The sequence below is a fragment of the Symphalangus syndactylus genome, chromosome 20, assembly GCF_028878055.3.
Source record: "Symphalangus syndactylus isolate Jambi chromosome 20, NHGRI_mSymSyn1-v2.1_pri, whole genome shotgun sequence".
In the NCBI taxonomy this organism is placed as follows: Eukaryota; Metazoa; Chordata; class Mammalia; order Primates; family Hylobatidae; genus Symphalangus; species Symphalangus syndactylus.
Window position 1 is genome coordinate 39,821,354 of NC_072442.2, and position 13,740 is coordinate 39,835,093.

At 41.6% G+C, this 13,740-nt stretch overlaps 1 protein-coding gene across 5 annotated transcripts in view; it reads right to left on the reverse strand.

Annotated features, from left to right (window-relative positions):
- Nucleotides 1–13,740, reverse strand: part of FBXL20 (F-box and leucine rich repeat protein 20) — a 132,372-nt gene that overhangs the window by 17,864 nt on the left and 100,768 nt on the right. For all 5 annotated transcript variants that reach the window (XM_055258068.2, XM_055258066.2, XM_063628944.1 and 2 more), the window contains 4 exons: nt 11,297–11,423; nt 9,958–10,032; nt 4,544–4,674; nt 294–354 (listed from right to left, as the gene is read on the reverse strand). In XM_055258068.2, the coding sequence (XP_055114043.1) occupies nt 294–354; nt 4,544–4,674; nt 9,958–10,032; nt 11,297–11,423 (394 nt within the window). The remainder of the gene's footprint in view (nt 1–293; nt 355–4,543; nt 4,675–9,957; nt 10,033–11,296; nt 11,424–13,740) is intronic.

Sequence of the window (13,740 nt, forward strand, 5' to 3'; positions counted from 1 at the left end):
TCACTGCACTCCAGCCTGGGTGACAGAGTGAGATCCCATCTCAAAAAAATTTAAAAATATTTTTTAAAAAAGTATCATGAAGGGGTTTTATATTCTCCAATGCATGTGTGCATTTCTAGAGCAGTTTGTATTCTTATTGGTATCAGTAGGTCTGTGGCTATAGCATGAAACCCTGTCTCACACACCCAATTCTGCTACCATTTCACATTTCCCTTGCTGCTTGTTCTTCTGAAATAAAAAGCCCTAATAAAACCTATGGAAACAAACCTATGGAACCTAAAGAAAATACTTACCCTGGCTAGAGTGGTAAAGCCCACATCTGTTAATTGAGAACATCTTGCCACTTCCAATATTCTGTTAAAAAACAACAACAACAACAAAAAAAAAACAGTGAAAGTCAAGCTCTTGGTCCCTGAAAACTGAGTTTAATAAAACAGTAAGAATTTACAAAAACAATCTCCTATTCTCTAAGGACTTTATAATATAGAATGACATTAACAACTAAGTCAGTCTGTATAAAGATCTTGCCATTCATTTTCATGGAGTCATCATAAAGTGGTCCTATAAATACCACATTTCAGGGTGATGCAATCAATGAACACAGAAGAATATAACTGAAGCTTGTAGTTAACGCCAAAATTCATGAAATGCATTAAAAGCCTTCTTGATGGCATACTGCTTACCCCCAGAGGGCAGCCTGCTCCTAGAAAACAAAGGAAATGGAGATACTCTATTTCAGTTAATCTCTTGCTGAAATGAATTATTTTCTTTCCTGTTTTAGAAGTAGGTTCACTTAGATTTAAATTGCTTTAAAAAAAATGTGACAGGCCGGGCATGGTGGCTCACGCCTATAATCCCAACACTTTGGGAGGCCGAGGCGGGCGGATCACCTGAGGTCAGGAGTTCGAGCCCAGCCTGGCCAACACGGTGAAACCCCATCTCTACTAAAAATACAAAAATTAGTCTGGTGTGGTGGCAGGCGCCTGTAGTCCCAGCTACTCGGGAGGCTGAGGCAGGAGAATCGCTTGAACCTGGGAGGCAGAGGTTGCAGTGAGCGGAGATCCTGCCACTGCACTCCAGCCTGGGTGACAGAGTGAGACTCCGGACTCAAAAAAAAAAAAAGGGACAAAGGGGCTGCTTAATTACAGGTCTGTCCTAAATATGAAATTCTAGACTTGTGAAAGCTTCCTGCTTTCTCCCACAGGCTCCCATGGAGGCCCAGTTGAGAGGGAAGCTGAGCTGGCAGCCATTCACCTCTTATTAAGCAACTGTTAAACTCCAATCTAAATACCAACCACAGGATTGGGGAATCAAAAGTAGCTCTCTTCTGTGAAAAGTTGGGTGACCTCTGTATAATGGTAACAAAGAACATGTTTGTTTATAAAACTCTTACTACTGAAGTTGAAAAAAATTAAAGTATAGGAAATAATTATCAACTGAAAATCAATGAGAAATGGATGGCGGGGTGCAGTGGCTCACACCGATAATCCCAGCACTTCAGGAGGCTGAGGCAGGAGGATCACTTGAGCTCAGGAGTTCAAGACCAGCCTGGGCAACATATCAAGACTTCACCTGTATAAAAAAATTTTTAAATTCTGTCCAGGCACGGTGACTCACGCCTGTAATCCCTGCACTTTGGGAAGCTGAGGCAGGTGCATCACTTAAGGTCACGAGTTTGAGACCAGCCTGGCCAACATGGTGAAACCCCGTCTCTACTAAAAATACAAAAAATTAGCCAGGCATGGTGATGGGCACCTGTAGTCCCAGTTATTTGAGAGGTTGAGGCAGGACAATCACTTGAACCCAGGAGGCGCAGTTTGCAGTGAGCTGAGGTCACGCCACTGCGCTCCAGCCTGGCAACAGAGCGAGACTTAGTCTCAAAAAAAAAAAAAAAAAAAAAAAAAAAAAAATTTTTTTTTTTTTAATTCCAAGAGATGGCCAGGTGCAATGACTCATGCCTGTAATTCCAGAACTTTGGGAGGGCAGATCACCTGAGGCCAGGAGTTTGAGACCACCCTGGCCAACACAGTAAAACCCAGTCTCTACCAAAAATACCAAAAAAATTAGCCAGGCATGGTAGCGTATGCCTGTAATCCTGCCTACTCTGGAGGCTGAGGCACGAAATTGCTTGAACCTGGGAGGACGAGGTTACAGTGAGCCAAGATCACGCCATTGCACTCCAGCCTGGGCAACAGAGCCAAACTCTGTCTCCAAAAAAAAAAAAAAGAAAAGAAAAAAGAAAAAGAAAGAAAGAAAGAAAGAAAGAAAGAAAGAAAGAAAGAAAGAAAGAAAGAAAGAAAGAAAGAAAGGCAGGCTACCTAATGGGAAAACATGATCTGACTAGAACACAACTTTTGATTTTCACAGTTGAGAGCGTTTCCATTCTAACAATGTAATGAACCATATAGGGAGATGGAGCTGAAGACTCCTCTCTCTAAAGTCGAAAAGGATAATGTGTAAGATATTCAGAGAGAGGTTTGATTACCTCCCTAGCTCCTGAGGAATACTCTAGGCTTTTGATATTACTAATTTTGACCAATAGGTGTATGTTCTCTTAAGAAATTTTGATATTGCAGGCAAAAGGTTTTTTTTTTTTTTTTTTTTTTGAGAGGGAGTCTCACTCTGCCACCCAGGCTGGGAGTGCAACTTCCACCTCCTGGGTTCAGACAGTTCTCCTGTCTCAGCCTCTCGAGGAGCTGGGATTACAGGAGTGGGCCACCACTGCCTGTAATTTTTGTATTTTTAGTAGAGATGAGGTTTCACCATGTTTACCAGGCTGGTCTCAAACTCCTGACCTCAGGTGATCCGCCCGCCTCAGCCTCCTAAAGTGCTGGGATTACAGGTGTGAGCCACTGCGCCTGGCCACAAAAGTTCTTTCAATAATTATGGTTAGGCCAGGTAATCATCAGAAACAATATTCTGAAAGTTTTATAGCTTTACAATGATTGTTATATATAAGAAAAGTGGCTTCATAGGCTCAGGAATCAGAGTTCCTGGGTGAATACTTGTTCCTACACTAACTAGCTGAGACCTTGAGCAGGTTACTTTGTCTCTTTGTGCCTCAGTTTTCTCATCTATAAAATGGCGATAACAAGGCTGGGTGTGGTGGCTCACGCCTGTAATCCCAGCACTTTGGGAGGCCGAGGTGGGCGGATCATGAGGTCAGGAGACCATCCTGGCCAACATGGTGAAACCCCGTCTCTACTAAAAATACAAAAATTAGCTGGGTGTGGTGGCGCTCGCCTGTAGTCCCAGCTACTAGGGAGGCTGAGGCAGGTTAATCGCTTGAACCTGGGAGATGGAGGTTGCAGTGAGCCAAGATCGCACCACTGCACTCTAGTCTGGGCGACAGAGCAAGACTCTGTCTCAAAAAAAAAAAAAAAAAGCAGTAATAGTGCTTATATGGTGCTATGGAGATTAAACAAATTATTACTGTTATTGAGAAAGAGTCTCACTCTGTTGTCCAGGCTAGAGTGCAGCGGTGTGATCTTAGCTCACTGCAGCCTTGACCTCCTGGGCTCAAGTGATCCTCTCACTTTAGCCTCCTGAGTAGCTGGGACTACAAGGCACACACCACCATGCCTGGCTACTTTTTTTATTTTTTTGTAGAGACAGGGTTTCGCCATGTTGCCCATGCTGGTCTCAAACTCCTGCGCTCAAGCGATCTTCTAGCCTCGGCCTCTCTAAATGCTGGGATTACAGGTGTGCGCCACAGCACTCGACCCTGAATTAGTATTTGTAAAGCACCTAAAGCAACACCTAATTTACAAGTACTATGTAAGTTTATTTTAGAGAACAAAAAGTGTAGCCAGGTGTGGTAGCACATGTCTTTAGTCCTAGCTACGCCTGAGGCTGAGGTGAGATGATCACTTGAGCCCAGGAGATTGAGGCAGGCCTACGCAACACTGCAACACTGCCTCAAAAGGCAGTAACAGGCTGGACACAGTGGCTTTCGCCTGTAATCTCAACATTTTGGGAAGCTGAGGAGGGAGAATCACTAGAAGCCAAGAGTTTGAGGCCAGCCTGAGCAACACAGCCTGACCCCATCTCTACAAAAAGTAAAAAACAGCATTCTTCAAACTGAGAAGCCAGAGAGAAATAAGGCTGTTTTAAAAGCCCATCAGTACAAAAGAGGTACTCCTGTGTCTTTTATTTTTAAATATAGTATCCCCTGCTATGTACCTGGTATCATTACTATGACAAACGACCTCAGGGTGGAACTTTAAAAACTACTTTGAGAAAAGAATTATATAAAAGCATTAAGAGAAAATACCTTTCTATCTCAAGTAATAAAATGTTGATTTTTTTTCTAGTATGGATAGCAAGTAGTGGAATTTCGGGATTGTTACCCCTTGGTTCACACCAATTACATGAAATCAAATGAGATACAAAAAGCAAGTACGTGGGCATCTAAAAGGGACTACCTTAAAATTTCAAAGCGTCTGTAGTGTCTACCTTAAAATTCCAAAGTTCCAGGGAAGAAATATGGGTGAAGGAAACTTTTGTTCTGTGATTTTTTTTGAGCTAAACAAGAAATGTTTACCTAAGCCGTGGGCAGTTCTGACCTAGAGCATTCAGGATGGCATCTGTGATGTTGGAGCAGCCAGAGGCACAAAGGGATTGTAACTTATGGCACCCTCTGCATATAGTAATGAGACCTTCATCTGTGATTTGCTAAAAACACAAGAGCAAAAAAATCCATAGATATTAGTATCTTAGCAAAACAAAAGAAGAAAAAAATGATAGCTCTGTGAAAATAATCATGAAAAAGGAAATCAAGACATGCTTAACACATTCATCAGATAGCAGACCTAAAAGAAAATGAACACACGTTGTTTCTCCTTCCAGTTCCTTCTGATTTAGTCTGCAAGAGGATCTGTGTTCACCTTTGGTGCAAAGGGAAGAAGCTATAATAGAATTCTGTTAAAAGCTACAATGGAATTCTAATAGAGCTGGGATCAGTATGGGGTACATCATAGTTTAGGTTCAATTAAATAATTTTATTTATTTATTTATTTAATTTATTTATTTGGGAATAGAGTCTCACTCTATCACCCAGGCTGGAGTGCAGTGGCACAATCTTGGCTCACCGCAACCCCCACTTCCCAGGTTCAGGCAATTCTCGTGCCTCAGCCTCCTGAGTAGCTGGGACTACAAGTGCACGCCACCATGTCCAGCAATTTTTTTTTGTATTTTTAGTAGAGACGGGGTTTTGCCATATTGGCCAGGCTGGTCTCGAATTCCTGGCCTCAAGTGATCTGCCCACCTCAACCTCCCAAAGTACTTGAATCACAGGCTCGAGCCACTATGCCTGGCCTCAATTAAATATTAAAACCTAGAAAAAAGATAAGGATATAAGTATTTTAGTAGTATAAATATATCTAAAAGTTCAAATTGACACCGATAAGTTAGTGAAAAAAATTAAACTGTGGGTGACAGTTGCTATCTTGTATCAGCCACAGCATCCATTTACTTCTATATTTTAGTTTTATAATATAAAGAACATCCTAATTTATAGATAAAAGAGTTGTATCGAACTCAGACACAATTTTGTATTTTTTACAAGTTATTAGACCGGGTGCAGTGGCTCACACATGTAATCCAAGCACTTTGGGAGGCTGAGGCGGGTGGATCACCTGAGGTCGAGAGTTCGAGACCAGCCTGGCCAACATGGTGAAAACCTGTCTTTACTAAAAATACAAAAATTAGCCAAGTGTTGTGGCACATGCCTGTAATCCCAGCTACTTGGACAGCTGACATAGGAGAATCGCTTGACCCCAGGAGGCGGAGATTTGCACCACTGCACTCCACCGAGCGATAGAGCAAGACAAGCAAAAAAGAAAAAAAAAAGGACAGGACGGGACGGGAAGGGAAGGGAGGAAGAGAGGGAAAGGAAAGGAAGGAAAGGAAGGAAGAAAGAAAGAAAAGAAGAAAGAAAGGAAGGGAAGGGAAGGAAGAGAAGAAAGAAAGGAAGAAGGAGGGAGGGAGGGAAGTTAGTTATTGGGGCCGGTCACAGTGGCTCAAGCCTGTAACCCCAGCACTTTGGGAGGCTGAGGTGGGCAGATCACTTGAGGTCAGGAGTTTGAGACCAGCCTAACATGGTGAAACGCCGTTTCTACTAACGATACATAAAATTAGCCAGACATGGTGTCACGTGCCTGTAATCCCAGCTACTAGGGAGGCTGAGGCAGGAGAATCACTTGAATGCAGGAGGCAGAGGTTACAGTGAGCCAAGATCATGCCATTGCACTCCAGCCTGGGCAACAAGAGCAAAACTCCATCTCAAAAAAAAAAAAAAAAAAGTAAAATTTACTAAACTTTTATGTTTTTCAAATCTGTCAAGAAAATGAAAGCATCAAAAATGTACTTAAATCACCTCAATAGTTTTGGGAAGAGCATGAAATCTTATGAATGCTGAGAATTATTTTATCACCCTGTAGGGAAGAAATGACTCCTGTACTAAGATTTGGGCGAAAGAAAACAATAAAATACATATAAGATAGAATTGGTTCTTTACGTTCACCGTGATTCCTGCCTGCTGGAAGGATGAAGAAACACCAAACTAAACCCGCAAATGGTATGTACGTATTTATGTCTACATGTGTGTGTATGTAATGTATATGTATATAGTGTGTAAATATATGTGCATATATATGTGCTTATACATACACACAAACACACACACTTGTTTTTTGTTTTTTTTTGAGACAGAGTCTTGCTCTGCTGCCCAGGCTGGAGTGCAGTGGCATGATCTTGGCTCACCGCTACATCTGCCTCCCAGGTTCAAGTGAGTCTCCTGCCTCAGACTCCTGAGTAGCTGGCATTACAGGCACACACCACCACACTTAGATGGTTTTTGTATTTTTAGTAGAGATGGGGTTTCACCATATTGGCCAGGTTGGTCTCAAACTGCTGACCTCAGGTGATTCACCCACCTCGGCCTCCCAAAGTGCTGGGCTTATAGGCACGCACATGCGCATGTGTGCACACATACACACGAAGCTCTCCAGGAATAGTTTTTCTTTGGCATTGTAAGATGATTTCATGTTTACAGTAATTGTGGTTATCTCCCAAAAGTAAACATTTCAGTCTTTTTTTTTTTTTTGAGGTGGAGTCTGGCTATGTCACCCAGGCTGGAGTACAATGGTGTGACCTCAGCTTACTGCAACCTCCACCTCCTGGGTTCAAGCGATTCTCCTGCCTCAGCCTCCCAAATACCTGGGATTACGGGCACACACCACTATGCCCAGCTAATTTTTCTATTTTTAGTGGAGATGGGGTTTCACCATGTTGGCCAGGCTGGTCTCGATCTCCTGACCTCAAACGGTCCAGCCGTCTCGGCCTCCCAAAGTGTTGGGATTACAAGGCATGAGCCACTGTGCCCAGCCACATTTCAGTCTTAAAAATGAAAGGCATGAGCCACTGTGCCCAGCCACATTTCAGTCTTAAAAATGAAATCATGGCCGGGTGCAGTGGCTCATGCCTGTAATCCTAGCACTTTGGGAGGCCAAAGCCGGCAGATCATTTGAGGTCAGGAGTTCTAGACAAGCCTGGCCAACATGGCAAAACCCCATCTCTACTAAAATTAGCCAGGCATGGTGGCACACCCTGTAATCCCAGCTACTTGGGAAGGTGGGGCAGGAGAATTGCTTGAACCTGGGAGATGGAGGTTACAGTGAGCTGAGATCGCATCACTGCACTCCAGCCTGGGCGACACAGCGAGACTCTGTCTCTAAATAAATAAATAAATAAAATGAAATTAGGCAAATTCTGATAGTCAGCAACTATAGTAATCAGAATTGTAAGGAAGAGCCCAGGTAGCTCACGCCTGTAATCTCAGCACTTTGCGAGGCTGAGACAGGCAGATTGCTTGAGCCCAGACGTTTGAGACCAGCCTGGCAACACAGGGAGACCCTATCTCTACAAAAAAATTAAAAAATTAGCCAGGTGTGGTGGCACACACCTGTAGTCCAAGCTACTGAGAAGGCTGAGGTGGGAGGATTGTTTGAGCCCTGTAGTTGGAGGTTGCTGTGAGCTATGATCATGCCATTAATAGTCCAGTCTGAGAGACAGAGTGAGACTTCACCTCAGAAAAAAAAAAAAAAAAAAAGGAACTCATCACTTTTTTCTTTGCCATTAGCAACTCTCACTCCAAGGCAAATACATTTGTAATTTTTAAGGCAAGAGAAAAAAGCTAAAGGTGTACTACTGGCCAGGCATGTGGCTCACGCCTGTACTCCCAGAAATTTGGGAGGCTAAGCCAGGTGGATTGCTTGAGCCCAGGAATTCGAGACCAACCTGGCCAACACGGCAAAACCCCATCTCTACAAAAAAATACAAAAATTAGCTGAGTGTGGTGGCGCATGTCTGTAGTCCCAACTACTAGGGAGGCTGAGGTGGAAGAATCACTTGAGCCCGGGAGGTGAAGGTGAGCAAAAATCACACCACCGCATTCCAGCCTGGGTAACAGAGCAAGACTTTGTCCCAAAAATTAGACCATGGCGGTGGCTTACGCCTGTAATCCCAGCACTTTGGGAGGCTGAGGCAGGCAGATCACCTGAGGTCAGGAGTTTGAGACCAGCCTGGTCAACATGGCAAAACCCCATCTCTACTAAAAATACAAAAATTACCAGCCTGGCCAACATAGTGAAACCCTATCCCTACTAAAAATACAAAAAAATTAGCCAGGTGTGGTGACGGGCTCTTGTAATCCCAGCTTGGGCGGCTGAGGCAAGGAGAATCGCTTGAACCTGGGAGGTAGCGGTTGCAGTGAGCTGAGATCGCGCCTCTGCACTCCAGCCCGGGAAACAGTGCAAGACTCCGTCTCAAAAAAAAAAATTAGCCAGGCATGGTGACACACACTTGCAATCCTAGATATTCACGAGGTGGAGGTAGAAGAATTGCTTGAACCCAGAAGCAGAGTTGCAGTGAGCCGAGCGCATCACTGCACTCTAGCCTGGGTGACACAGTGAGACTCTGTCTCAAAAAAAAAAAAAAAAATGTAGCCGGGTGTGGCGTGTAATCCCAGATATGCAGGAGGCTGAAGCAGGAGAATCGCTTGAGCCTAGGAGGTGGAGGTTGGCTGCAGTGAGTGCAGATCTCACCACTGCACTTGAGCCTGGGTGACAGAGTAAGACTTTGCCTCAAAATAAATAAATAAATAAATAACAAAATAAAGATGTACTGTTAACATTCTAGGTGCCTGAATAGTTTCAGCAAATTATCTGAGTAGAATTCAGGGGTTTTGGGGTAGACACAAAAAAGTTAATAGTTTAAACAAGACAAAATGCTAAATATAGATGCTACTTGAAAATAATTTGACGAGTATATATTGCTCATCATCTTATTTATTTTTTTGAGACAAGGTCTCATTCTGTTGCCCGAGCTGGAGTGCTGTGGCATGATTTCACCTCATTGCACCTCAATCTCCCAAGCTCAACTGATCTTCCCACCTCAGCCTCCCAAGTAGCTGGGACTACAGGCACACACCACCAAACCCAGCTAATTTTTGCACCTTTTGCAGAGACGGGGTTTTGTCATGTTGCCTAGGCTGGTCTCAAACTCCTGGACTCAAGCAATCTGCCTGCTTCAGCCTCCCACAAGTGCTGGGATTACAGGCATGAGGCACCATGCCCAGCTTGATTGCAATTTTAAATACTAAACTTGTGAATCATTTACATTTTAAAAGTAGACAGTTTTTTTAAGTATATAAGAAAGGGGTGGAGCTACAGTTAGTTCATCTGGAATTCTGCATAAGCTAGCTACCTCCTATCTTATCTATGTCAAGGCCCCTAGGAATGAGTATTGTTAAGCATGTCAAAAGTCATCTGTGTTGTCACTAGGGTTGTGGTAGAAAAACAATACTGGTCTTGATGACTGAAGCTCTATAAAATAGCTCTTAAAAATTTTAATGAAATGAATTACTAAAACAGAAGAGTTGTGAGAAAAGATGTTTACCAAGCAAGTCTGCAAGTTCAAAGTCACCAGTTCAGGGCAGTGTGCACCTATGTATTTGAGAGCTTCATCTTCTAGCTAGAAAGATTAAAAAGTAAGAAAAAAATGATTACTGACATTGTCTCAAAGGAGAGAGATTTAAGAATGTACACATTCATTCATACATTCTAATACAGCCAACCATGTTTCGAAGGAACAATGAACCAGAAAATACGCTACGATCACATAACAGTATAATTCATATTATGATTCTCAGTATTTTTAAAATCAGCTTTGACCACATTCAAACTCACATTATCATCAAATCAAGAACAAAGATGAAGTAAACACTGCCTAGTTTTTATGGGTTTTACTTCTGATAAATTAAATATACCTGACACCATTTTGCTGAGGGCCCATGAAACTAAATTAATTTTCAAACTTCTACACACCCCTTATAAAGTTTTTTATAAACAAACTTTGAGGAAATACAGCCAAGAAAGGAATCCAGTGTTCATCTCCCACTGGAAGATAGGTGCCATGCTTACAGTGCTGAGAACAGATGGTAAGTAACTGATTATAATGATACATTCCAATCAATATTTTTCAGGATTCCTTAAATAACCAGAAGCTCAAGCTGTTGTTTTAAGGCAGTCATACATCTGAAATTCTCTTTCAAACAATGGAACCCCTCTCATCATGATAAAAGAATCAGGGCATTTTTAATGGAATCCAAGTTATGGTTTTAGTAACCATTAATAAAATAAAGTAGAGCCTAGCCTTAGTTTGTCAGCCACAATTTAAATCCACTCATTTCTTTCCAGAGGCTAATTAATCAATTTTTTTTCACTATAAAACACTGAGATAGTAAAATTTTTAATGACAAAATATGTTGGATTTGTAATGTGACTGGCAGGAAATAAACATCAATACTATAAAATGCAGGTTGCTGTACACTTGGCATATTTAAGAAACAATGGTGGTTAAAAAACAAGTGGAAATTGCTAAGACTGCCTTCTTTGCCTATCCAGTTCAAAGTATCAGGCAGTGACAACATGCCAATTTTTCTTTTCAGCACAAATTAAACTGCATGAAACTCTTCTTGACCATGGTGTATCTTTAATATAATCTTATCTTTCCACCTTGTCTCCCTCCTCCTCAAGTTTATTTTTGGTCAGATGTTAATTCTTCTCATTCTTTTATCCTAAGGAAAACACTTTAATTTTTGGTAAGCATTTGTCTTTTGTCAATAATACACACAACTAACCTTTCCCTCCAGACAAACATCTTGGGACTGTCTATAAAGAGCTCATGATTCATTCACAATTCTTCCGAATTTCACAAGCCTTACATGGAGTATTACCTGTGTGCAGCCTTTTAAGAATAAGGCCTTGAGACCCCCACAGCCCCTCACTAGTGCTTGAATGCCATCCTTGGTTACTTGGTCACACCAGGAAATGTTCAACTGCTCCAACAGTGGACATCCCTCACTTAGGATAAAACAAAATAAGAGAAACAGATCACTAAATCCAATTCCAAAAACACCAACGTCTCAATTTACTGGCTATTTAGTAAAGGAATGGAAACATCCCCATTTTTTCCCACAAGAAAAAACATATTTACCTAATGTATATTTAGAAGAAAAGATGATTTATCAATGTGGTATTCACATGGGACTATACCATTAGCAGGATCATCTAAAATCCAGCTTAACCAACAAACACAAAGCATTATAATGTTTTTCAGATTTATATTCCTTTTGTACTTATCACATATCTCAAAGCTCTCTAGACAAAAAATGGAAATTAAGTGATTTATCCTAGTTTAGAGAGTAATTAATAAAGAGCTCAGATTCAAAACCAGATTCTCCATCGAGCAATGCTATTACTGGTTGAGTATCCCTTATCTTAAATGCTTGGTACCAGCAGTGTTTCAGATTTTAGATTTTGCAATATTTGCATTATACTTACATAGCTGAGTATCCCATATCTGAAAATCTCAAGTGCCCCCAATGAGCAGTTCCTTTGAGTGTCACATTGATACTCAAAAAGTTTGGGATTTTGAAGCATTTCAGACTTTTTTTTTTTTTTTTTTGAGACAGGGTCTCGTTTTGTCACCCAGGCTGGAGTGTAGTGGCGCCATCAGGGCTCACTACAGCTGTGACCTTCACGGCTCAAGTGATCCTCCCACCTCAGTCCCTCAAGTAGCACCCAGCTGCATTTTGTATTTTTGAAATAGGGATATTCAACTCACAGTACCAAAGTAGTAATGAAGCCTTTTAAACTTTTATTTTAAAAAATTACAAAGGCCCTGTGTATTTCCTTATCTGAGATGTTTCCAGAGTACCACTTTTGTAGGCTGAATTTAGGATATCTTATGTCCGATCTCTGCCTTCAAAATACTAGTTTCATCGTTGATTTCATCTACTCTTAATAGTTTAGCTTCATATTTTGATTATGGATGAATTCCAAGTTTTCTATAATATTTTTCGGAAAAACATTCCATAAATTGTTTGAAATATTCCTGCCTGCCGAAAAGACCCATAAGATAAAGCCATGATATCCCGGGTCAAGTTCATTCTCCAATATTTATAGTTTAACTTCAGGCAAGTGACTTTAGGAAGCCTGTCTGAACCTCTCTCAGTCTAACATTAGCCCCATAGCTCTGTTTTCCCAAAACTGACATACTCATTCCTATCATAGTATTTATTCCACAATAACAGTTGACTGTGAGCAACTTAAGGGCAGCAATATCTTACTCAGTTACATCTCATGGTTGCATCACAGTACCTGGCAGTCAACAACTTTCTAGATTTTCTTAGCTAAAATGCCCATCCACTCTACTTCACAAAGCTTTTAAACAAATAAGATCATTTATGTGAAAATATTTTATAAATGATAAAAGTTGTTATATTATCAAGTTTATTAGCCTACACAGCAAACCGTCTTAGGTACATGTGTTCAGTATTCACAAAGAAGGTCTAAAAGGAGCCACATTTTAGATTATTTATACTCTACTTAACTAAATTTGTATTTCTTTTTTCTTGAGATGAGGTCTCGTTCTGTTGCCCAGCCTGGAGTGCAGTGGCACGATTACAGCTCACTGCAGCCTCAACCTGCTGGGCTCAAGTGATCTTCCCGCTTCAGTCCCCCTGAGCAACTGCGACTACAGGGGTATGCCACCACGCCTGGCGAATTTTCTTATTTTTTAAGTAGAGACAGGGTTTCCCTATGTTGTGCAGGCTGGTCTAGAACTCCTGAGCTCAAGCGATCCTCTTACCCTGGCCTCCCAAAGTGCTGGGATTACAGGTGTTGAGCCACCATGCCTGACCTCAGGGACCCTTTTTAAAGCACTTTATATACATTAGGTTGAGCCACATGTAGCTGTCATTCTTATAACATGAAAACTGTCAAATACTAGCAAAACTTTATATGGTGTTGCCTAATATCTTGTTAAACCTTAATAAAATGTTATGAGGTGATAAGAAAAAGCTCAGAAAGGTTATGTTTGCTTAAAGTACCCGGTTAATAATCTGGCTCCAGATACCTGGTTTAAGCACTAAGCTATAATAACACATGCCCTTTCTTTTTTGTTTTTTTTGAGACAGAGTCTTACTCTGTCACCACTGGAGTACAATGGTGCGATCTTGGCTTACTGCAACCTCTGCCTCCCGAGTAGCTGGGACTACAGGCGCACACCACGCCCAACTAATTTTTATATTTTTAGTAGAGACGGGGTTTCACCATGTTGGCCAGGATGGTCTTAATCTCTTGACCTCGTGATCTGCCTGCCTCAGCCGCCCAAAAT